General features: G+C 39.3%; 1 protein-coding gene across 2 annotated transcripts in view; it reads left to right on the forward strand.

Moving 5' to 3' along the window:
- Positions 1–26027, forward strand: part of GABRB3 (gamma-aminobutyric acid type A receptor subunit beta3) — a 190223-nt gene that overhangs the window by 67757 nt on the left and 96439 nt on the right. The window contains exons 2-4 of one of the 2 annotated variants that reach the window (XM_062574978.1): positions 3401–3448; positions 10405–10496; positions 10707–10774. In XM_062574978.1, the coding sequence (XP_062430962.1) occupies positions 3401–3448; positions 10405–10496; positions 10707–10774 (208 nt within the window). Of the gene's footprint in view, positions 1–3400; positions 3449–10159; positions 10240–10404; positions 10497–10706; positions 10775–26027 lie in introns of those variants that run through there. The other variant, XM_062574985.1, reaches the window with a different exon arrangement.

Below are 26027 nucleotides of genomic sequence, written 5' to 3' on the forward strand. Positions count from 1 at the left end.
ATAGCTATTAGACACTTCTAAGGGGTGATTCATCTACCCTAATTTAGTCTTTTTTCGGTCTTTGTAATTGCTCCTTTCTCTCTTATTAAAATAGTCTATGGTAACTGGCTCAGACATACACATCTAATTTTTATGCTTACATCAGTACCAATGAATCTCAGTCAGAGGTGTTTTAAAAGTCTATTATGGCATCATCCAGAAATTGGGCTGGTTTTAGAAAAGAATAGAAATTTGTTATTTTGCAATTCAGGAAAGTCCTAACATTCCGTGCAGGTTGCTTATGCTAGCTTTTCTTGTATTATATTGAGTGTGACTTCAGTGGAGCCAGGGGAAGAAAGGGGTAAAAAGGAGTTACTATTTTTGTTACTTCAATAATGCTAAATGCAAAATATTAGCTCTTTCTAGCAACAAAACCACCACCAGAAGCCATACCAAAACCATATACCCTCCATTTGATTTACCATCAATGATTGCCTGGCTGCACACAAAACCTCTTTGCTTAATAGTGGCTCTAGGCAAGTTCATGTATAATATTCAAAGCAGTTTTGTTCTTTTATTAAAGTTGTGATAAGGATGCAAGACATCTTAATGAGAATAATCAATTACATAATGATATTCACACACAACAAAGTGCTTTTAATATAAGTACATTTAATGTGGTGCTTTAGTGACGGGGGAATTACTTTTGTAATACTTTCAGAAGCTTGTCTTCTATTGGTGTTAGGCAAACATCAGCAGTTTCTTCTTTTACTTCTGTAAAAGATGAAGTTTACTTCTGTAAAAGATGAACTCAATTTACTTATCATTCACAAGAAAGCATTTTTCAATGCAGAGACTAAAGGACCTTACCATTCTACTGAATATGAGAATTTCAACATCAAGAAGTGTCCACATTTTTGTAAGAGAAGGAAAAAAAGAGAGCATTAACAGTCTGAATAGAAGTCCACTGTGGAACATTAACATTTAAAATATTATATTTATTCTTTCCTGTTTCATTTGCCTAACTGTTTTCCTGATCTCCCTTTGCTGTTATCATTTTTCTTCTAAAAAGAAGCTAAGCTAATTCTAGCCTGCCAATTCCATTTTTGCTGATGGATGCTAATAGCTAATGTGGCCATACAAAATGCTTTGCACTCTTTTGAAAAATTTAATTAATATATTAGGAAAAACTGTTAGTATGGCCGAGTCTCTTGTGCTGTTATGGGTGCAGATATACTTAACTAAAGGGATTGAAAACAAATACATTTTTTCATTTATAATAACATGTTAATTTAGAATCGGTGTCCTCTTACACTCATAGTGAATTTGCTATCAATCCCATGCCAATTTTCATGGAGACAGTGTGAGCTGCATCTCTCTCGTGTGTCATTCCTTTGGCTACATTTAGAAGTGTAGTACTAGGAGAAAACATAAGCTGGGCATGCTCCCTCACTCTCTATATTCCAGCTTTGCAACTGTAGAGTGTTTACTCTGATACCTTGCAGAAAACGGCCTTGGACTCTTTAGGAAAGGCTTCCCATCTTCTCTTCCCAATATTTACTAGGTGACTCTACAAATATGAGCTATGAGACCACAGTCGGGACATATTTGGGTCAGTGCTGAGGTTCAACTTATCCCTTTTCTATTCTTCCTCTCCTCTCCTTTCCTCTCCTTTGCTGAGTTTGAGAAATTACCCAAAGCCTTTACTGAGTCATGGTGGGCTGGACAACAAAGTAGGGGAGGACTCTAGACAGAATTGTACTTGAGAATATCAATCAAACTACAAAACACATATGCTCAGATGTGGTCTTAAGCATAAAATATTGTGATCCTTAAATCAGTATGTAGACTTTAAATCAGTAAATCAATATAGCTGATGTCTAGAGCTATGAAAAGAACTTAAGATATTATGAAGATTGAGGTGGGATTTATGTGAAGAGTAGATGTAGATGAGATGTAGATGAAAATTGGGTGCTTCCATTACATAGACAGAGACCTAGTCAGCTTAGTTAAGGGGACCTGGGTACAAAAAGCTAGACTCCTTTTTTCAGGGAGGAATTTGACCAAAAAGGCTCCAGGCAGTTGCCATACAAAGGTAACTAGTGTCACTGGCATGCTCCACATCCCACCTGGGCTTCAGTTACCTTTCCAGAAGACAGTGGGTCTCCCATGGGTCCTGTGTCATATCTGACAGCTCTAAGCAGGTATCTCAAGTAACTCAGGGCATCTTAAATGGACTACATAGTGGCATCTAACCTGAGCCCTACCCACCCTACTAGTTTTGTTTTAGGTGTCTGGCCTTTACAACAGGATCCACAGACATGAGAGAGGCCCCTCATGTTTCCACCAAGTGCACAGGAGAAGTCAGGCATTCACAATACTAAGCTGTTAACATATTTTATCCAGTGCATATTTAATGTAAAATACATAACCATGCCAGAAACAAGGACCAAAACCAGGCTCGCTCCTTCTCCATATAAGTGGAGCTTAATGCATTCAAACTCAGGATCATTTACCCCATGCTTTTAGTTGCTTCTCTTTAACTTTTCTAAGCAGGCAGGTAGAGTAATGCATAGAGGCATAAATCAGATTGTAAGATACAAATCAATACTTATTATGGAGTGCCCCTTACATTCATTGTGCCTTCTCAGAAACTACTTAGCTAAAACTTATGTTTTATTGCTGATTCCAGCAAAGCCAACACACTTCAGACAACATCTCCTTTTACTCCCCATTAAACCAGTGGTAAGATAGCCCTTTGTTGCCACATCACATGAAACAGTCGAACAAAAATTTTCAGACAAAATTTTCCTTTTTCTACTTAAAAAATACAAAATGTATTCTGCAAAGTCATATATATTTCAGTTGAAAAAGCTCAAAAATACAGATTTAAAGTGCAAATTTTCAATATTCCTTTTGACTATACCTCAGTGTTTAACCATACATTAAACCTCAGAGATAGTGTTTCATTTTAGATTGAACACAATGATTCATTCGACTTTGGCCTTTTTTTTTTTTTTTTTTTTTTTTTAGGTTATCTTACAAAAATTAATGAAGTAAATGAATTGGAAAATGTTCATCTGGATCAATCGTAAACTATTCCTGGAAATTATTAACATAGCATTAAAAAGAAAGCATATTATTTTTATTGTGCTTTTCACAAAAGAAGTTACCATTTTTTCCTTCTTCATTTCTTGTCAATAGAATCATGGATTTACAATTAAAACCCACCACAGACAATTTCCAAAAGATTATTACAATCTTACCATGTCAAAAGTTGAATAAGTCAATTTATAGATTTTTTTCTCCATCTCCAGATCCTACAATGATGGTCTGAAAACCTTCTAGGCCCTCAACTATATTCTGTTTTGGCAATGAATACAGTGAATGTAAATCATATTCTCTCTCTCTCTCTTTTTAGGAACGCAGTTGAAGAAAACAAAAAATTGTATGCAATTTATGACACAAGGTGAGTAACAAAAAGTACTTTTAAAATGTGATTATTGTCTTCAAATGTAATTTTAACTCTTTAGAAATACTAAAAATTACTGTCAACAAATATTTTAAAATATTGACAATTTGTCCTGAGCTCCAGAATAATAAGTAAATTAAAGCAAAATATTTAGAAAAATATTTAGACCATTTTACTCAAAATTCTGTATCTACCTAACAATGATTTCCCTTTATATATAGTGAATATGACAAAGAGATTCTCTTGCACAGGCAGCTTAGGTTACATGTCATTCTACAGATGGACTATGGCCCACGATCCTGAGCCCTTGATTATGAGCTCTTTCTGATGTCAGTATTTTGAGAATGAGAGAAAAGAGCTGGCTGGCACAGCCTTGGGAAGGGGGGATGCATTTAATAAGACCAAGCAGCATTTCCACAAGTGCAGTGGCATATCTTGGCAGTACACGACTGTGGATACTGCCTCTATATACCACAGTGTGAAGCATTTCCTATTCCCTCATTCTTTGTGTGTTATTGTCTGCTAAAGCTACCCTCAAAGTAAGTAAAAAACGACCTAAAGGGCAAGAGCAAGACATACATCAGACTTTCACTTTATTCTGCTCATAGCTTTTTCCCTTGCTATTCTGTATTACCACTTTCAGAATTATTCCTAATCTCAGCAAATCAGCATTGATGCCAAAGTATTTCACTTCATTTCCTTCTTATTGCTTGTCCTGTTTTATGTAGCAGGTTTGCATATATAAATGCTTTTTTTTCAGTGTTTATTCTTTGTCTTTCAATTTTTTCAGTGTTAATATTCAGAGGGACATTTGGATGCAGATGTCAGGAACTAACACTTGTTAGTGTTTTAGCCAGTCCTTATACACACACATCAGTCAGAATTCTGACTTACTCATCCTTTAAATCTACATAATACTAAACATAGGCAATTTAAATAACTTACATGGTCTTCTTTACTCATATAATATCGTGAACAATATGGCTTTGGTTTCAACTTGGAATGCTGGCTGTTGTAAAAATCCCACAAACAATAATTATGAATGATATTCATAAAATTAATGAATAAATATAAAAAGATAAGGAAGTGTGCTATATCCGTCTATTTTTATTTAACCTGAAATAAAATTGTTACTGTTTGTTGAAGATAATAGTGCTCTTAGCAAATGGAGTTAGATGAAAACTCTCAACTAGCAACTCTTAATAGGAAAGTCCTATATAAAATAACTCTTTCTCAAATGCTGTTACAGTAAAAAATCATAAATCACTTGTTTGTTTTTCTAAACGCAGACAGCGTTTTCATCACGAGAGAGAGTTAAAGAATAGTACTTCCATAGCACCACAGGCTTCGCTAATGTATTTATGTTATTTCAATGCAAAATCATTAATCTTTATGATGAAAATATGTGAGTTATAAAGAGCTGTGATTATTTCTTCCTCTACCAGAGTGTCAATGGATTTTTATTTTGATGTGTCTGACTCATTATGCGCATAATCCAGAGCTTTTTGCTTCATAAGAAATAGAATATTGCAGGAACACTGTTCTAAATTCATTCAGATAATGCAAATGCTCCTTTCTTGAATTTCTTGAATAAGAAAAAAAAAGCAGATGAAAATTAAACAATAGTTCAAAACATTTTGGGTCAAGTTTCTCATTACAGACAGATTTTGTCCCCATTACTCATATTGATTAATACCATACTCTTTATGTGGCCCACTAAAATATTAAGAGCTCTCCTACTTCAGAACTTTTGACATAACAACATAAATATTTCAGTATAATTAAATGAAAATCAGCAAATTATGCAACCAAAGCAAATGGATTCATGCAACACTGTTTGTTTTCAGTCTGTCTGATAGAAATGGGGACAAGCATAAACTAAAATATTACTCAGCATCAGCAAATATAGCATACAGTTTCTGATAAGTATACATAATAGATAAATATAATATTGTTTTCCTAACATATTATGTCCAACAATTACTGCTTATTATTTGAAGGGGCAGAATGCAGCATATAAAACCATGAAAGCAGAGAGTATTCCCTAAGCCCTGATACCACATATCTATTCCCTAGCATCCTGCTGTCACTCTAAAGCTCTGCTTCTACTGAGATACTGCAGAAAGGAAAGTAAGAAGGTTGAGCTTTCTGCAAAAAAATATTAAGTTGCTGTTGAAAAGTGTTCTGGCAAAAATGGACCTGAACTTTTGATTTAATAAAATAAAGCAAAAAAAGAAGTCGGGTTTGGAAAAAGAGACTTGAGAATTTTCATGTAGCCTTTTTTTTCCACACAGTTTTATTAATTACACCTTCTCAGCAGGTTAAACCAGCAGGCTAGTAGAATTGCTGCAAGGCAGAATAGGTAAGCAGCAGCGTGAGTCTCAGTCTAGCAAGATTAATGTCCTATGTTCCTCTGAAGACACCACTTCAGCTTTAGCAGCAATTCTTCCTACAATTTTTTAGTTTCTGTCTATCTCTGTTTTGTATCTCTGAACCCTCTGTGATTGCAGTTTGCTTCGGGGTAAGACTGGATCTTTGTCAAAATCAGCTAAATGACAGACAAGGCAGAGAGGAAAATCAAAACGAAAATGTTCTGATAAGTGGTTCTGACCTCAGTGTGTAATTTGGGTTACGTTCATTCTGTCAGGTAAGCCCTCAATACCACTTTACAGTGTAAGAGCTTAGTGATATATTGCATAGTGTGATCAAATACTTCTTCCCCGATTCTCAAGCCACTTTCTCCTACAGTCTGGGGACTGATAGCAGTAATACCGCAAATGTTTCAGTTGTAAGCAGACCTCCCTTCTTTTGTTGGCCTTCCCATCATTGCCTCCTCCTCTGTTTCTCCACTAATACAGACAATGATGAAAATAACTGGAATTTGCTCCAAAATGTTAAGTGGTTCCTCATTCCACTCCCACTATTTTCAACAATTTCTATCCTTTAAAAACGGCAAAGCATGTTTGATTCCAGCTCCATCTTCTGAAATGAGATGACTGGGTCATCTACATAGCATTTTAGTGCAGATCAGAACTGTGCTTGCGAAGTGAATCATTTGATCATTCTCGCTTACTGTGCTTTGGTTCACAACATGGGGCCATCTCGGAGCATCTGAACTGGATTGCTTTCACATGAAACTAAGGTGAAAAAGGTGCTCCAACAACTCACTGAATATGGTTTAGCCACTAATGAGCATTCAGTTTGTGGGACCAGATTAGAACTTGCCCCAAGTGAAAATGCCAGAATGTGTACGGTGTGGATGTTACGTCCTCAGCAACAGCTGTTCAGCTTTGCAGATTAGCATCACTATTTGTTAAGGCAGATGTACACAGTGAATCTATTTTAACATTAAGCTTGGCAGGTGTATTCTCCCACATGGAGATGCATCAACCACGGGATAGTCCTTTTGCTTCCTTCACACGTAATGCTTGCCTTCCCAGATTTGACTTACCATTTCTGTAGTGGTCTTTATCAATATCTGCAATTCTAAGGAAGAAAAGAATCTCTCTCTTTCTGCCTTTACCTGCTTGACCAAAATTTGACTGGGAACATAGATCTTAATTGTCTAGTGACCCAGAGGCTGGAACACTCACTGAAATACTTAACATACTTTGTATACTATATACTATAATACATACTTATGTACTATAATGCATTTTAATCTCTGAACTATGACATTAAAAGTCACACCTTTTACAGGATAATTTTAACTGGGACAGAAAGACTATATTTAAAAAAAAGCAAGAGTGAGAATGACTAATGATTAAGGCACTTTAGGGAAGCAGAGAATTAAGTTTCTTTGCTTAGGCCACCAAAAGTTTATTTATTTTATCCAGTAATTAATTCCCGAATTACCTGATTATCTATGAACTAACAGTACTTCATAAAACTAGAGCCCCACTGCTGGGCCACAGAGCCATGTTAACTCTTTTTTTTTTTTTTTTTTTTTTTTTTTTCTCACACACACCTATATTTAACTAGTCCCTGAAAAGTAGAAAACAACAGAGATGAAAACGTTAGATTTATAATCTGGATTGATTTCAGGAGATATATCCTTGGATTTTCTTGGATCTAGAACCTTCATGTTGTAACTGAGTGCTCTGTTTTAGTAAATAAAAAGTCCAGACTCCTTCCTGACATGTTTTGAAATAACCTGTCTGCTTTTTGAAAGGAAATTTTTAGGGGCCTAGTTCTAAGAGAAGATGAAGGTTGGTGCATTTGGGGATAGGACAGTGATTCAGTTTCTGTGACCTGTTTCTTCCTACTGGCCACAACATAGGGCCACAGTACGCAGCTCCCTATTCAGTGTCTTTGCTTCTGTCATTTCCTTAAATTCTCTGCACTGTGCAGCAAATTTCTGAATCTTAGCTCACGACTTGTGCCACAGAAGCTGTATTCAAAGTCTTTTCTGTGAACAAAACCCAAAGCACCATTTTCACTGTAAATGCCGCATCACTGAGATATCAAGATGATTTTTACCTTTCATGAAATTCAATGAACATTTTTCATTCCTTAATGTCTTTCAGTTACTACTAAGCCTAATTGAATTCAAAGTCCCAAAGAACAAATGCTCCATAACCCTCTAACTGCTTCCTTATCCCATCAGCTCCAACTTGGATTATCTTTAAGCTACCCACAGATAAATGGAAATGGTTTCTCTGAAAGCGCAAGCAAATACTTAAAATGAAGTGATAAAATATGATAGACTCCTCAGCACTGTTGATTCATTTGTACCTCAGATGTGTTTCGAAAATACTAGAATAGCATTTTAATCAGAAGTAGTGTTCTCCAAAATATTTTATTAGTTATAAAATAGACCACCTATTTAAGAAAAAATAATAGTGTTTAAATGTGTTTTTATACATTTAATTCTTCCTAAGAATTATATTCTTTAATATTAACACTTTCTTTCAACAATTAGAGGGAGAAGAATGAAGTATTTTAAATAATTAATGTTCAATACTGCCCATGCATAGTATTCAAAAAAAATCAGGAGCTATATCCCTCAGATCACTTATATATACTTTTTCTTATTATTTCTCTTTTCATTTTGAGCCCTTGAGTCATTTATGCTTGATGACACAGTTCTCAAGCTCTCATCTTGTGCCTTATTAGTTTTTAAATGAAAGCTAAGATTTTCACCTACTTCATAATCATAGTAATTATGGCACTATTAAACAAACAAAATATTACAAGACTTATAATGAAATCACAAAATTTGGTGACACTGAGTATCTCCATGATTTTCCTCATGACCTACGGATTTTTCACATTGTATTGAAAACTGGCCCTGTTTCTGCTTTCGTTGGAGTTTCATTATTAACTGCAATGGCAACAATCTCAGGGTGGATTATGCAAGTCTTGTCTTTTCAAAGATTTGTTGAGGAGATGCACAAGGCCATCCATGCTTTCTCACCCTGATACAAAACCAAAGCCTTCCTGAAGTGGCTGCCCTTTTCCTTGCAGTATTCCTACAGGAAGGGGATATGTAGAAGGCAAAATAGGTGGTAAGAGAAGAAATGCAAAATAGGGACCTTGTTTTTTCCCCCTTGGTTAGTGAAAGTCTGCATTCTGGCATGGGCCAGTGACAAGCTCTTGCAATATAACCAAAATTAGAAACCGTTTGAGGGCATGTTTACATTGCCGTAAGAGCTCGGTGAAGAGGTCCCTGAACCAGCACTGAGGAAGAGCTGGCTCAGGAACCAGAGGCAATGTAACCAAGTCAGCACGCTTCTGTTTCCATGCCAATCAGTCCCGCGGAAAGGACTAATTAACCTGGAAGGAGGTTAATAATAACACCAACTGCGCTGTCTCCTGCCCAACGCGTATTTTATGCAAAGTTAGGACTACCCGAAAACTCACAGGTAACGCAAGCGGGAATCCGCGCTTCTCGCAGTGTCCGTGCTCGACGCCCGCTCCGTCCCCCTTCGCCACTGCTCGGAGCGGCGCGGGGGGCCGCGCACGCTTTGGGGCCAGCGGAGAGTCTTGCTTTCGGCAGGCCCCGGGGCAGAAACGCTGGCCCCCAGGGGCCCGTGCCGCCGGGGCCCGGCCGGGCCTCGCTGAGGGCAGTGGTGGCGGACGCCCTGCCGCCCACCGCGCGCCCCCGCGCCGTGGGGACGTGCTGAGGGCGAGGGGGGCTGCGGCCCCCCGGCTCGGCCCCGGGGGGAGACGCAGGGGCGGCCCCGGGGGGCGGCCGGCCTGCCCCGGGGCCCTGCTGCCCGGGGTGGCCATGGGCAGCCGGCGGGGGCTGCCAGGAGCCACCGGTTGCCCCCGAGGCGGCGCCCGGGGAACCGCCGCCGAGCGCCGGCAGCCCGCGGCCCCCGCGCCGCCCGCCCCTGCCACTCGCCCGGCCGCCGGGAGGGACGGCGGCGCCCTCGCCCGCCTCCCTGCCTGCCTCCGCTCCCTGCCCGGCTGGCGGGAAGGCGGCGGGGCGGGCGGGCGGCCGGGCTCCGGCGGAGGGCGGCTTCCTCCGGGGCTCGGCGGCGCGGGGCTGCGGGGCGGTGCGCGGGCGGCTGCCGGGGCCCGTGGCCGCGGTGCTGGGGTGGGGTGGGGGAGTGGGGGATTTTGGGGAGGGGGGGGCTGGTGGGGAGGGGAGGGGGGGGAACCGGGGACTGTCGCCTCCGCCTCTTCCTCAGCAGCAGCCGGGGCAGCCGGATCGCGGCGGCGGGCGGCTGCTGCTGCTGCGGGGAGGGAGCCCGGAGCGGAGGGATGTGGGGCTTTGGGGGAGGCAGGATCTTCGGGATCTTCTCCGCTCCCGTCCTGGTGGCTGTGGTCTGCTGCGCCCAGAGGTAGGAGCCAAAGTGCCCCGGCGGCGGCGGCGGCGGCAGGGCTGCGCCTGGCCGCGGAGCCGCGCTCAGGGGCTCGGCTCTGCCCTGGCCGCCCCGGCGCCCTCCGTCGCTTCCTGCTTCCCCGCCGCGCTGCCCCAGCCCTGCCCGTTTCTCTCGCCCCCACAGTGTGAACGATCCCGGCAACATGTCCTTCGTGAAAGAAACTGTGGATAAATTGCTGAAGGGCTACGACATCCGCCTCCGCCCGGATTTCGGAGGTGAGTTGCCCCGGCCGGGCCGGGCCCCCTGCCTGCGTGTGCGGGTCGGGGCCGCGGGAGGGAGGAGGAGGAGGGGGGCTGCTGCCTTCGCCGCTGCGGTTTCCCCCGCACCGCTGGGTAACGGTCGCCAGCGGGTAACGGTCGCCAACGGGTAACGGTCGCCAGCGGGTAACGGTCTCTTCTTTCTACTGCCGCTGCCACCCGCTGCAGGTCCGCCCGTGTGCGTGGGCATGAACATCGACATCGCCAGCATCGACATGGTGTCCGAAGTCAACATGGTGAGCGGCGGCGGCGGCGGGCGGCGGCGGCCACCCCTCTTCCCCCGGGCGGGCGGCGGCGGCGGCGCGGGGCTGCCGGCGCGGCGGGGCGCGGCGGGGCACGGCGGGGGCGCCCGCTGCGCCGCCCGGGCCTCCCTCCGCACTGCTTTCCGCCTCCTTTTGCGAGAGGAGGCAGAGCTGAGCTGCATGCTAAGCGCAGCCCTGCGCGGCTGCAAACTTTATTTCCTGGGAGACGCGCCTTCCTTTCCTTCCCATTTCTTTTTCCCCCCTTTTTTTCTCCCCCCCCTCCTTTTATTCTTTTTTCCTCCTGTTCCTTTCTGCCGGCGGCGGCCGCCCCTCAGCCAGGCGAAGGGCGCGGACAGCCCCGGCTCCCCGGCGCCGCCGAGCGAGAAGCACCTGCCGGCGGGCGGGACAGCGGGGCGCCGCCGCGGGGCGCGGGTCGGGCTCGGCCGCCGGGGCTGGCAGCAGCCGCCGCTGCGCCTCTTCCGCGCGTCAGTCCTCCGGGAGGGGAGAAATCGGCTTGCTGGGGGCTCAGCTGTGGCATACGCAAGTGTAGGCATTTATTCGGGAGCGTCTGGAGCCGCCGTGATTATGTATGTAGTGTGGGGGAATTTATTTTTGCTTCTCAGAGTGATTATTTCGAGGCTGTCGAAATGGATTCGCTAAGGGAAGGGCATGTGTTTAGAGCGTTTCTACAGTTCTGTCCTCGAGTCAGCATAGTTTAATACTTTGGGTTGCAAGCAAGAATTTCTTGTCCTAATCCCGAGTTTGAGGTGGATTTTCCATAGGCTTTTTGACCAAATTGCTCTCTCCTCTCCTGAATCTCAGGTTCTTCTTTCTGCAAGTCTAAGGTAAAAAGACCAACCTACTCTGCAAATCTTTAGTTACATTTATAGTGTTAAAAAAATTTCTGCAGGTTTGAAAGCTGAGCCATTCTTTAGTAAAAATGACACTAACATCAGATCTAGCCCTCCTCCAACACACTGCTGCTGTTTTATAAGTTTGAACAGTGTGGCTTTATATATGACCTGCATATTTTCATTAATCTTCACCTGCTCTACCCAAAATTATGAGGTACAAATTTCTTGTACTTCCGATCATTTAAAAAAGTGTTTTTAACAGAGATACGGTTACCTGTTTGCAGTTGAAATATCACTGACACCTGCCTGTTCAGTCATTCAGAAGAAAAGTTAATACTTGAAGAGAGCTCATTTTAGGCTTCCTGCAAATTCAGGCACCTGCTCTTACATTCCACTGATCAGTCTTTTCTGTATCTGCAGGGCTGCTTCTCAATAAAATGAAAGCTGAGGCTTTGGAGAGTAGTTCAGAAGCCTGACTTCACTATCTCCACAGTCACCTCTCTAGCTTTGGCTATACTCCATACTTCAGGGAACAATGCATTACAGACTGAAGTAATATTTATATAACACTTTCTATATGTAAAGTGCCACATAGGCCCTAAATATGAGAGGGAAACAGAGAGACCAAGAATGAGAAAGAAAATGAAAGACTGTTTTTTTTTTTTTTTTTTTTTTTTTTTTAGCTTTGGGAAAGCCTCTTACATCTAAACAATAACTTTGCCAACCCAAGTAGCAGGGGCATAGGAAAAAGTAAGTAATTACAGTGGTCAGTGTTATGCTGCTAGACCGGGTAATTAGATCTCATATGCAGCAGGACCTCCTCAGGACTTGTGTAGAGGTGCCCTCCATTCTTCCTGAATGGCAGTAACAATTGCTGCTATTTTCTAGCTTGGTTACAGGTTTGTACCTGCTGTTTCCATCAGTTAGCAGAGCTCTGAAGAAGTGAAGGGGTCATTTTACAGGGCAATGCAAAGTCTGAAAAATAATCAGTTCTTACAGCAGAAACAAATACATGTTTCTGAAGGGAATTGCTACAATCTGATTGTTTCAAAACCAGTATTAATTTGCTTTAGACAGAAAATGAGCAGAAAGTGCCTCTGGTTGCTGAAGAACTTATTACAAGTAGACTTCAAGTTGATCTTTTCTCTCCTCCCCTTGCAAGAAGTCTTTCATTAAACTCAACTGTATTCAAATGCTGCCAAAGTTGTTTTCGTTCATTTAGTTTAGCAGATCCTTGAGTAAGTATCAAGAAAGAGTGGATAAGGATGAGAAGAAAGCATTTCAAGGTTACTGAAGCATACATTCAGGGAGATAGTGTTTTGGAGAAGCAGTCATTCGGAGAAAGTACTTTGGAGAAAGCAAGTCACAATTAGTTCAAAGACCTGAGCTGTATCTGTTGAACTTCATGCTGGTTACCAGCTCCACTTTAATCTTTGACATTGTCTCTCATTTAATTCCAGGCAGATACTGTTAGCTTTGACTTTTAGCCTCGTTAACTATTGAGAAGCATTACAAGAATTTCTGTCTGTAAACTGTAGTAGTATGGACATTAATTCCTTAGATTTAAATCTAGACATTGGTGTAACCTTTTATAAATTAGCTTGTTAAAATTCATCTCTATATTAAAAATAAAATAACCAGAGGATTAGCATTCTTCAAGTTTATGAATATAAATAAAAATATTATGATAAGTTTTATTATTATGCCTTGTGGGCAGCTTGTAGTGTAGCTTCAATGATATAATGATAATTCTTTGTAACAAGAATTATTGTTTGTATCATATTCTTTTCTAATCTTAATCAAACTGTAGGCTCAGATATAATATATATCTCTTTAGTTACTAGCTATTAATTCATGTAACTTTCCAGGATTTTTTTGAATTTCTTTGTGTATTTTTACTGTTTCTGTTGAAAAATATTAAAAATCCTTTGACGTACATACAACCTATAGCTATTTTTTTGAATAGACTTACTGAATATTAAAATGCATCTTCTACAGATTACATGAAAAAGTTAACATTGTTTTTACTTTTGATCAGATGGATCTGATATAACTGTTAGGACTGCACAGCATCAAATCATCTTGCTAAAAAGTTTTAAATAAGCAGCGGTTTCTATTTGATCTCATAACATCTTGAAAGTGTTGAGTGACATTATTGAAATTGTTACTCAGCTATGCTGTTTACATAATACTGAAAATATATAATTATGAAATAATATTCTTTCTTATTTATGCTTTGATTATTTGAATATATGTGGTAGCCACAATAGATTAATGAAGCTGAGTGTAAGAAGTGCATTTTTCAAGGAAGGGCTTGCATGCTGTCAATGACCTGCACATATATGTATGCTTGTGTCTATATGGCTGTATGTGCTTTCTTACCCTTCTATCTTTGTGCATGCCTTCCCATTAACACATGCTCATTCTAGAAATTTTGCCTCCAGTTAGTATTTAACCACCTACCTATTTTTGAGCATACTTCCAATAACTGCTTTTAAAACTGCTGTAAATGCATGTAAAATATAAACTAATGGACATCTTCAGACAAAATGCTGACTAATAATATCAATATAATATTGAAAAAATAACTTTTTTTTTTTTTTTTAGAAAAGGAATATGGAAGATTACTGTTGTCAGATTATAGAAGTTCATCTTCACAGTTTATCATTTCACATGAATTTGGTGGACTATGTTTTGTAACTTCTGTGTTTCAGAGGTGTGTTTTGCTTAGAGGAAGTAAGTTGAAAAAGAAACACTTCTCATGCTTTTTAGTAGTCTGTCAGTCTTTTTCTGATCTGATAGTGTCCATAATTTGTGAAATTTTATACTGTGATTCTTGCTCAACATTTGGTCTGTGAATCAAATACATTAGTTCCAGGCATGTGATTTTCAAACACCCAAATACTTCCATAGCTTTCTATCCTTCAGAAGTTAAATAATCAATACATTGATTCCCCAAACAACACTCTTTTTAAAGTCATCATTATAGCTGGAAGACTAAGGTGCTGTGCTTTTATTTTCTCATCATTTTAGGATGTGGTTTGTAGTTGATGGGAGGTAAATCTAAAAAGTGGATGGAGAAAATAAGGGGATCAGGGCAAAAATGAAGCTTTCTTCTTAGAGGTAATGTTTTGCAGAGGATAATATGATCTTCTGTAAGAAAAAAAATCTGGTGTTGCTGCTTCCTAAACTGCTGTCTGTATTCTCTTTGTGTACAGAGGGGACTTTAGAGCTGTTGATCCAGGGTTTTTCAAAGGCTCTAATTTCAATAAAATTAAACCAACAAAACCCAGGAGGCATCATTGGCTATATAGTTATCCTGCTGTTTTTGAGAATATTGTATTCAGAAAATTAGTTTGACATAAAGTCAGACCATAAAACTTATGAGTTGTTGTTTCTGAAAAAGTTTTACTCTGTTCTATACTAACACTGTAGTTTTTTGTTTTTTACATGTGCTTCATTATAAAACTGGAAGTAGGCATATGGGCTTCATTGGGTGCATGCTGATTTTCGAAGTGATTTTGATATATTTCTGACAAACTGTTTAGTTGCTGCTGTAAGGTCAATGAAAGCTGTTACTGAGGATGAATACCGCCTACATAGCTTAGATAGTGATGCATAAATAATTGTTTTTAGGTGAATTACCCATATTTCTGTTGACGATGTTCATCTTATATTAAGTGTCTAAAAATAGGATTGGGCTCAGTGCATCTAAACTGAGATGTATCTAAACTCAGATGTCTAAATGTGAGCTAGATTCCTAAACTGTGCAATTATAGCCACTGGAGATTTAGGACAGGTTTTGGTTGCTTAGCTAAAGGTGCGTAGTGTCATTTTTGGTTCTCTTGGTATCATAATTGCCCTACAATTTCCAGTTGCATATCTCTCATAAATCATGTGAAATATCTGCATACTCTGTGCAAGTATGTTAGACATGACTCTAGGTGCTAAATTTTGAACAATTGAATCTTATTCTAGTGAATTAGCTGATGGAATTTAAAGAATTTTTTACTTTAAGATAAAGAAGACACCTAAATTGTGCTTCTCAGCTCTTGTAGATGCCCTAAGGTATCTCAATTTCGCTCCAGCTGCCTCTCCAGAGGTGTGTGGATCCGCTATAGGTCCTGTGCCATACCTGCCAGCCCTAGGCAGATGTCTTAGATCCCGGACATCTAAAGTGGCACCTGATACTTGTATTTAGGTAAGTAAATTGTTCTCTAGGTCTCTAGCCTAAACTCTTCATCAAGGACTGGAATCAGTAGAAGGAGATAGGCACTAATTCGTCACAGATATCTTAGACAACTGCTTTTCAAGGTGGAAGGATTCATCTTTTGGGAGGTATTCATCTTTCCTGAATGGCTATGGAGAGAGCCTAGACAACCTGATTAGTCTTCAACTGGTTACACTTAAGAAAGGTGAAGCCTAACCTGTATTTCCTATCATAAACAGCTACTTTCTACATACTTTACAAACAAAATTTCCAGATTATCTCATGCAGAAAATTATAACTGAGATGTGGCATATTTTACTTTAAAGATTCAGAAGGAGAAATCATTTGAGTTGTAGTAATAGTGTGATTACAGAAACATTTTTACTGCAAACAGAAGTTTTCTAACTAAAAGAAAATCTGCTTGCAGTGCTTGTAACTTGATCACAAATTACAAGAGTATATAATGGGATATCTACTTTGATATACTTAAATATTTTTATTTTTATATATTTTACAATTTTATCTAGATAGAGAGGGAGACTACTAGACCATACTAAGTAGATACTGTAGATAGATCATATGTAGTATGTTATAAACATATATATAGTTGATAGACCATTTGTATAGTATGACCCAATAGTCTCTGCTTTGGCATGGACTACCTCTTTTTCAAGTGTGTTAGCTCCAACTCTTAAAAAGTATGTTCAGGTCATTGTTATCCAACTATTGCAATCAGAAAAAGAAATATATTGCAGTCTGGACAAAAGGAATTAGGTTTTCATTCTCAAGTAACTCTGCTGCTGCTATGGAATCTGTGCTCCTGGGACTCTTATGGCAATGAATAATTTGTCAATGTGAGCCCGATTAATGAGCATGAAGTAACAGCCTAAGCGTGTAGAAATAAAGTCAGAAAAACTGAAGTGAAAATGGTATTTAAGGATTTTTTATGTGGGATCCAACAGGTGATTCCTAGGTCTATAGCACACAACCATCCACTTCAAACTACCTTTTCTCTGATAAGATACAGACTTGCTAGTCAAGAGTCTATTGTCCGAGCAGGGTAGCATCTCCTCGGGCCACCATAGCCCTGCAAAAATTGTCACTAGTGTGCTGATGCTGCCACCAAGAAACAGCCAGGAGAGGAAAACAATGGTACTGTTCCTGGAGGACAGTTTCTCTTAGCAGGTTACATGCCCTCTAGTTGCCAGTGACAAGCACGTCCTTCTGATCATCTGTCTTGGCTGGCCCCATGCGTTTTTTTCCTGCAGGACAGTAACCATGCCCCTCTCCCTCCCATCTCCTGCTCTCCTCATTCTTTATCTCCCCACTGCCATGATATAGTGCTTTTGATGATTTCTGCTCATTGAGAGACAGAAGTGATTGTAGTGGAGGGTGTCACAAAAGAACAGCTCCTGTTTGGCCAAGTGAGTGGATGGTAAACTTCTGCTTGTACAGAGGAAAGTGGCTGCTGTGGTATAGAGGACTGTGGCTGTGAAAGGGAAGAAATACCTACTTACGCAGAGACAGGGTAGCTACTGTTGCTGGAGGTGGCAATGGGCCTATTAACAAACAGATCCAGCTGCCAAAGTTGAATCATTCTGACTTGGATGATGAAATAGCTACTATTGCTGATGATATCAAACTGGAATGAATACAAATATTTTAGGTGACAAAATCAAAATTCAGAATGATCTTTAGAAATTAGAAAGAGTGGCCCAGAAGGAAGAGTATATTACAAAGTGCTACACTTTGTAAGTAGGGAAGAATCCAGTGCTTGAAATGAGGGAGAATTGGCTAGGCAGCAGGAGAGGAAAAAAAAAAAAAAAAAAAAAAAAAAAAGACATTGTGGGGGTTTTACTGGTTCTGAGTCTAAAAGCAAGTCAGAAAGTTAATCCAAGTCACCAGTGTAATGCAGCTGGAAAAGGAACATCTTATTCTCAGATGCATAAACAGAAGTGTGATTCACAAGACACCAGACACTATCTACTGTTAGTGAGGTCTTAGCAGGAATGCTGTGTCCAGTGTTTTTTGCATGAGCTTTCAGGGCAGACATAAATTAAAAAAAGAAAAAAAGCTGGAGAGGAAACAAATTTTTCTAGTTGAAGTAATTAGAAAACAAGGCATATGAGCAATGTTAAAGTAAATGGGTTTGTTTAGCATTGAAAAATAGATATAGGAGAATATAAATTTTCAAAATGCAAGAAGTTTGTGGGAAGAGGATGATGATCAGTTGCTCTTTAGAGCCAGTAGGAGAAAGACCTGAAGAAATTAATTTACTGTAGATTAATTTTCAACTAGCTACGTTTGTTGTAGCATCTCCTTTGTTGAAGGTTTTCAAAATGAGACTAGAAAAATACCTCTTCCAATGATGTTGTTTTCACCTCTGGAAAGGCTGGAAATTACCTCTGGAAATCTTTTCTGGCACTATATTTCTGTGAATCTGTGCTATAATTCAATTACTATTTCAGACAGTATGGGATCCACTGAGTTGCACGCATAAATGTGTCTGGTGTGGTTTTAGATACCCTAGCTGATCTTCTGCTGATTCTCTAGTATATCATGGGTCCCCTGTAGATCCTTTGTAATATTTGTCAGTCTGGTATGGATGTGCCAGGCTATCTGATATGTCATTAGGTACCAATGTATGTGTAGCTAAGTTGAGTTCTTCATGTCTTTGTATTGATTTCCACAGGCATTGAATGCAAGCCCTTTAGAATACAGCAGTCATAAAAAAATTGTAAAATAAATGATCAGCACTTTTGTGCATTTAACCATAAGTAAATTTTTACTTTTGTTGTCAGCCTTTCAGACTGCTAAACTGATGAAGAAGTATACTGACTTTTGAGTTTTACAGGTGTTGAAAAATCACAGAAACTTCAAGGATTTATATCCAGCTTATGACTAGCATTTTTTCCCATTCCTCTGAAGATAGAAGAGAGAGAAAGGAAAGAGTGATATTTGTATGGAGAAGATTTTTATTGATGCGGTAGTGCTTTTTCCGATAAGTTTTCCATATGACTATAAGATTAGTAATTTGATAAAGGCACCATAGGCAAGCTCATGTTTCATAGAAAAGAGCATACAAACATTAGAACATTCATGACACATCAGACTCAAGGTCCATCCAGCCCATTATCCTGACTGATGCTGGCTGGTAGTGAATGCTTAGGGAAGAATAGAAGAAATATGTGTTAGTACTTCTCTGGTATACTCTTGTGGCCTTCAGTGATTTGAGACATGAGACTTCCTGAGTCAGAAGTAGTACTTTTTTTTTAAGTGCCACCAGAGAGTGGGATCATTTAGTAACAAAATACTTTTCCCTCAGAATTTTCATTTTAATCAGAATTTTATTACATAAAGAATTTTAACTTGGGTAGTGTCAAGTGCAATCCATCAATACTGAAGGATAATAAAACTTTCAGGGAAAGAGATTGAGTTAATATTTAGTTACCATTAGGGGTTTTAGCTTATCCAGGAAAAACTTTATTTTTCCTCCCCTGTGTCAGAGAGTCATAAAAAATAGCTGGAAGAAGAATCATTTCAAAAAGAGAGTTCATTTAATATTTGTAATTGAATTTCACACTTCTTATAACTACATGGATTGCAAAGAAAAAATCCTGAAGTCTAGGCATGTCTAATTTATTATTAACTACTATGAGTTCGAACCAATAATTTTGGAAAAATAATTTGTTCTCTCAGCAGTTAGAAACTGGTTGCAGGTTGCTGTGATAATATAACCTGCAATATGAATGTAATATTGCATACAGCAGAGAGGGAAGGTAAAACAGCTGTGCTGGGAGGTCTGCGCTTACACTGGATAATTGGCAGTTCCATAGCAGTTAATGACTTTTTACTTTATACTGATATGAACGTTGAATTTTCATTAGTTCATGGGTATGTCTACATGGTACAATACAGCACTCTACAGAGAAGCCAGAGACACCTCTGGAGCAGTTAGTATTGTTACTGGAAGTTGTGAAGTTACGTCAGTACAGAGCTCGATCCGGGATAGTTAAATCAGTGGGAGTTAGACGCTTGAATACCATTTGTGTAAGAGGGGATCATCAAGGCTCCCTCTAACGGAGAGATAAACACTTCCATAAGGCAATTCTTTATGATCTAAGACAAGTAGTTAAGACAGGTATGTTGAATGGCCCTCCAGAAGTGTCTGTCTAATAAAAGTATGGACTAACAGGGAAATGGGGAAGGGAACAGGACTCTTAGGGTAGGTACTCAGCTTTTAGATAGTTAATGCTGAGATGAGGCCCACCTATTCTTATCTACTCCTTAATCTACCTTTCTGAAGTTAAGTAGAAGAATATGCTGAATATACTAAATATACAGCTGATTTTTAGCAGCACTTAGTGATACTATGCAGCAGGTTAGGACTTACATAAAATTCTATATGAGCTTTAAACTATAGAAGGTATTTCAAATAGATTCTGTGATTCCTGAATTGAAATATATATGGGACCCAGAGAATAATGCTTAAAAAAAAGCCAAATCCATGTGACTACAAATGGCTTATGTTTTGATCTTTTAATTGAAATGTAAAATGGCCCCACTATTATACTCTGATGGTTTGTTAACCCTCCAGTTAGCAGAAAGAGCTTCATTTTCTTTAGTCTCAACCATTTCTTGGGTTATCAGGGATTTTTTAACATCTGCCTTTCAGGTGTGTATTTATCCATCGTTAAAGCATGATCACATTAGCATGTGATCAAATGGCTTAGGTGTAAAGCAAGTGTTGTAGGTGCAATGCAATTACCTTGTCATGTGAGCTCTGCTGGGCAGAGTCCTCCACTGTATTGGGAACCGCGCTGGTGCGGAGCTGAGGGCTTCCACTTTCAGGAGCGGATCATGGCTATGCAGGGAAGCTGAGTTCCTCTCACATCTTTCAGTGGGGAAATGAGTCTGGAAGAGTAAGAGATTGAATCTACCAGACTTAGAATGCTAAATTGTAAACTAATGGAAATGTACTCACAAGCTGTTTTTTAAGTAGATAACTGCTTTTCTTGGTGGCATTGCTGAGGGAATTGGATAAGCAGTGGTCTCTGATGCTACTGTAACTTTTAAAATGCACTGAAATTTTAATGTTGAAAGTAATTGTAGAAAAATGCATTGACTTTCTTAATTTTAAAATCTACCAACTCAAGATGAGAGTACCAAGTAAAGCAATAACTCCTGTAATTCATTCAAGATGCAGAAGATGAACTTTTTTGAACCATAATACAGTGATACTCTACACCAGCACTGGTGTGCCTTAGCTTCTGATCTCCTGGGCTATTAATATAATGACACTTAACCTTTCCCAGCATTTTCCAATCATGCTAAGTAAGCTTTCTATTTGGACAACAAAAATAACTCTCAAGTGAGTCAAAATTTTGCATAGCAATATGTTTGCAGGACTTGCAGAATAGATATGACCCTCAATCCTGTTTTCAAAAGAACTCTGCAAGCTATGGATCTGGTGATTTAAGAGCTATGACTATCCTGATGATCTGAAGAATGTCAAGATTTCAATATCTGAGCTCAATAGTAGAGCTTAGGCACACATGCAGCATATGTTAAATTGTTAGAATGGTTTTGGTCCAGCATTCCCCTAGATAATACCGGAGTGCTCTCTGGAGTTTAGCACAGGCCAGATCCATTCCCAGTAGATAGTTTGGATGCAGCCCCCTGTTCTGTGAAATAAGTAAATTCAGCTGAATAGATGCTAGCTGTGCTGTGCCATGCCACTTGTCCTTCAGAATAGAAAACTCTCTCTGGTCCACTTTATTCGCTAGGATAGATATTTCCAAAAAGTGCATTTCATTGCATCCATATAAAAGTTACTTTTTTTACAGGAGTATGGCTTAAGCCAAATGCCTACTGTTAGGCTGCTGAAAGTAAGCGAGGTGAATGCTACCTGCATGTCCTCTTGACTCTGCCCTGCTGCCTGAGCTCTCTGCTTCTCTCTGAGAATATAGTTCCTGAAGGAAATACATGAACAAATATTCTGTGCACATTGGGAAACTGCTGTCATGAACTTGTTCCTCAGGGACAAGCTCTGTCTCTTGGTCTTCCCTGGCCATACCAGGGATACCTATATTCCCTGGCCATACCTTCCATAGCTATACATAGTGATTTTTCACATTTAGAAAACTACATGTCAAGCTGAATCACGAAGCAGAAAGCAGGTGGATGAGCAATAGCTAGCAATGTAGAGGAGAGAAGGAGCTTGAAGTGGGATCCTAACTATGTTAAGCAGTCAATGCACATTTAAATCCGGGTTCAGATTTCATTTCAGTTTAGGTAGATACAATCTTTCAGTAGAGGGTTTCCAGAGTATTTACCTCCCTTCATCAACAACCTAAGTGCCTGAATCCTCTAAATAGTCTACATTAGGCACCTAGAACTGAGGTGCAAGTTAATTGCCTAGATGAGGTAGACTGGACTTCATGTTCACTTTTTGTGACAGAGAAAGCAATCTGACCTTGAGGATTGGGGGATTTTGCCTATGAAATGTGAGGAGAGGTGGTGTTAGCAGTACCTATGTGTTTGTCTGATGAAGGAGAGGTGATTAAGGGAAATCAATTTTAAGGAGGAAATACTTCATTTTCTGTTAATCAAAAAATGGTGTCTCCTTGGCATTTTTTCCATTTTTTTTCCTGTAAGATTGGTTGAGTTAGCTTGGGAACAGATTAACTATTTCAAAAATGTTGATTATCTGTCTGCAATTCTTTTTATACCCTCCCCCTTACACAGGAAAAAAAGAGACAAAGTAAAGGATGGGCAGTGAATTAGAAAATGCATTTAAGATAGTTGATGAGCTTATCTTTCCAGCAGATCCACTTTAGTTGCATACTCATATATTATTAACCTGCCTGTAAGGCACTGCATCAAGGTTGAAATTGTATATATTTCCCGGCATACCCATTTATGTGGGGTTAGGAGTTGCCTTTTGAATTGCATTCTGATGCCTACATTTGGAAAAGGAAACCAGAAGTTTGCATAAAATAATCTTGTTAGCAAAGTTTCCTTACAGTAAAAAAAAACATTTCCAACCTCTGGTGAGAAGATATCTTTTGCTTAGCCTTCCTAAAGAAATAATGTAGCACAAACACTTAAACTGTGTTACACTTTTCTTTCATTAGTCACATCTAAAAGGACCTCATTTATAATTTTGTCTTTTTTTCCTCTAATTTACCCACAGAGACAAATGTATAATGTCATTTAGTAACCTGCCAGCACAAACGTTCCTATATGTGCAAAATGATTCGACTGACAAAAAGAATTATTCCACTCAGATAAATATTCCTTGTAATTTGGCTGCTGTTGCTAACAGCTGTCTTTAAGACAAAAGTCATAATCATTTATTACTATCTTCCTCCAAAAGTTCCTAAATGATTTTTTAATATCGCAAGAAAGTGACCAAATCTCATGTGACTGCTGTATGAATCTTCTGCAGCTTTGCCTTCTCTTCCCTGTTGACCCTTGATTATCTACATATATTGTGCTTTAAAGCAAGAGGATGCATTTTTCTGATCACTGTCTAGTCCTTTTCCTAAGGTGTGCAGTCTAAAAAAGAAAATAAATACTCTTATCTGTTGAGGGAAAGATGATAAAACACTGCTGAATTAAGCTAAAGAGAAATGCTGTTTACTAGCACCCAGTTAGCTAGTTGTTTTAAGCTCGACTGTAGCTGGTGCTTACTACTATATAGCATGACAATAAATGAATTCTGAGATTCTTTGCAATACTATAAATTGTTTGATCAGAAAATTTACAAAGCAGTATTGAACATCTGCTCCTTACTGTCTGTGGTGTTGTTGAATTCCGTATGTCTCTTTATACACTGATATGTTACTGTGACCTCCTTCATGATGATAAAACCAAAGTAGACCTGAAATAAAATGTTATGATAAATGTATCATTAATGGCAGATCACTTCTGAGGAATTCAATTAAAATACAGCAATAATGCAGTAACAGTGCTGAAGATTTAGAAGATGGATATAGTTAATTGCTTCTAGAGGACACAAAGTGAAATACTCTCTTTCAAAGATGAATGATAAATCTTTAGATATATAGAAATAATGAATGTAAAGAATTGACTAGATGTGACGCTGATGAAGGCAATCAAAGGATGAAAGTGTCCGTGTTACTTTTCAATCTATCATTGAATTGTGGTCATCTATCATTTTTCCTTAGCTTCTGCTGAGACTAGCAGTATGCTTCCATCTTTTTCTCCTTGTTGTCCCTTGCTATATGTCCCTTCATATTTTTACTCTCTAGGCATCTTTTTGTTAGGTTGATTTTTTTCCATCACTTCTTGCAGCACAACCATTGCTACTCAGGATTTTTCATGTTCTTCAAGATGCCCTTCCCTATGGTTGGCTTCCATGCCTCATTGCTTGGCCTTTTTCAAATCATTTTCTGTATCTGGTTTTCCAGACTAAAAAGACACGGTGTACCGTGGCTTTTAGTTCAGGCTTATTTATTTTTTTGAAAACTGCTTATTTTTGATGATACTGTTACTGTATGGCTTATTTGCTTATTTATTTTGACTTGGAATAACACACATTTATATGATTGTATAAATAAATACAAAAAAGGGACAAATACCTTTAAAAGACTTTACCAGTCACAGCTGTATGAAAAAATGGTTCGGTTCATTTGTGCCCGTGCTTTTGCTGTATTTTGCCATGCTATAAATTGTGAATCTTTCTAATAGAGTTAGAAAATATAGAGAAGAGGGGAAGGAGGGTTTGCTCAAATTTTAGATGAGTGTAAGATGGCAACTGGGAGGAAGTTTAGTTTTGTTTGGTTATCATCACTTAGCAGGGGCAGGTTATGTTTATTGTTTTTCACAGAAATCATTGGTAGATAGGTAGTTACTCAGAAGGAGTTGTAGTTGCCACCTGATCAAGAATAAATATTTAAATATTCTTCCAAAAAACACTCGCTATACTGATTGACTGAAACAACTCTAAAGGAGAATATTTTAGCGTATTATGTCATATCAGACCTTTGAGGAACACATTTTAGGTTCCTTTCCAGGGAAAAGAAACAATGTCAAATTTGACTAGTACATACAATAATACTTACAGTGCAGTTCCAATGGTGTCAAAGAGAACAGACTTTGGCCCATAGTCTGGCAACTGTCACATAAGCTAACAGAAGCAAAACAGTCCAGCACTAATCTTGATGCCACAACCGCAAATGTACCCCATTGTGTCTGCGTGTGATGGTGCAAAAGCTACCGACACACAAATCTTCGCACTGCAACTAGAATTTTAAAGTAGTTTGGTGTCATAAACTGAATTTGTAGGTGCTTTGAGGGGGAAAAAGTGGTCATGTGTTCTATCTTAAATATGTCCCTGGAAAAACTGGGGCCACAGCACTGTGAGTATTGCACGAAGCATGTTTAAAACAGAAGAGTTTGTATGTAATTACAAGACTAAATTCTGAAAACACTTTGCATCTTTTATTAGAAAAAATAGATCATTTTCAGATACTGCTTGTGATGTTTTACAATCTGTATAAGTTCTAGATCCAATTCTGCCTTCCCATTGTTTCTAAAAACAGCGTAACACTTAGTAAAGTTGCAGCTGGTATTCAGTTCATCTTCACACAGATGAAACTGTTTCATGTACTTCTTAACTTTACAAGAATATTGGAATTCTGAAATGCTAATGTGCTTCCAAAATTTGGCCTTTGTATTAATTAGTCTCTGGCTTATCTTTGTTGTTTACCAAGAGTTCGTTTTAGTAGCCAGCAACTGTAATTCCCAACTGTAATTCCGGTTGTGAATCATGATGATATATTGTCTAACACTGCTCCATAATTTTTTTGTGAGTGAAAAGGGACTCCTTTAATCAAAAGTAGCCAGATCCTTTTCTGGAGTCTGGCTGTTGTTTGTTGTCTCAGTGCAACAGACTAAATAAAAAACTGAGGATTCCCTTTGGGTAGAAGTACCTTTAGAAATACCTCCCTGGTGCTTGTGTCACCTTTCTATCCAGGAAAGATATTGAGAGAAGCTTGTCAAGAAAAGTAGAGGATGGAATTTTTGTGCAGTATGGTCCCTTTGACATTCAGACGGCTTGGCGGTGTCATATTTGGATAGTTCTTACTCTGATGCAATTCATTCGGGGAGATATCTCAGTCCAGTGTGGGATCAGAAGAACAGGAAGTTGATTTAA

The sequence above is a fragment of the Rhea pennata genome, chromosome 1 (genome assembly GCF_028389875.1).
Source record: "Rhea pennata isolate bPtePen1 chromosome 1, bPtePen1.pri, whole genome shotgun sequence".
In the NCBI taxonomy this organism is placed as follows: Eukaryota; Metazoa; Chordata; class Aves; order Rheiformes; family Rheidae; genus Rhea; species Rhea pennata.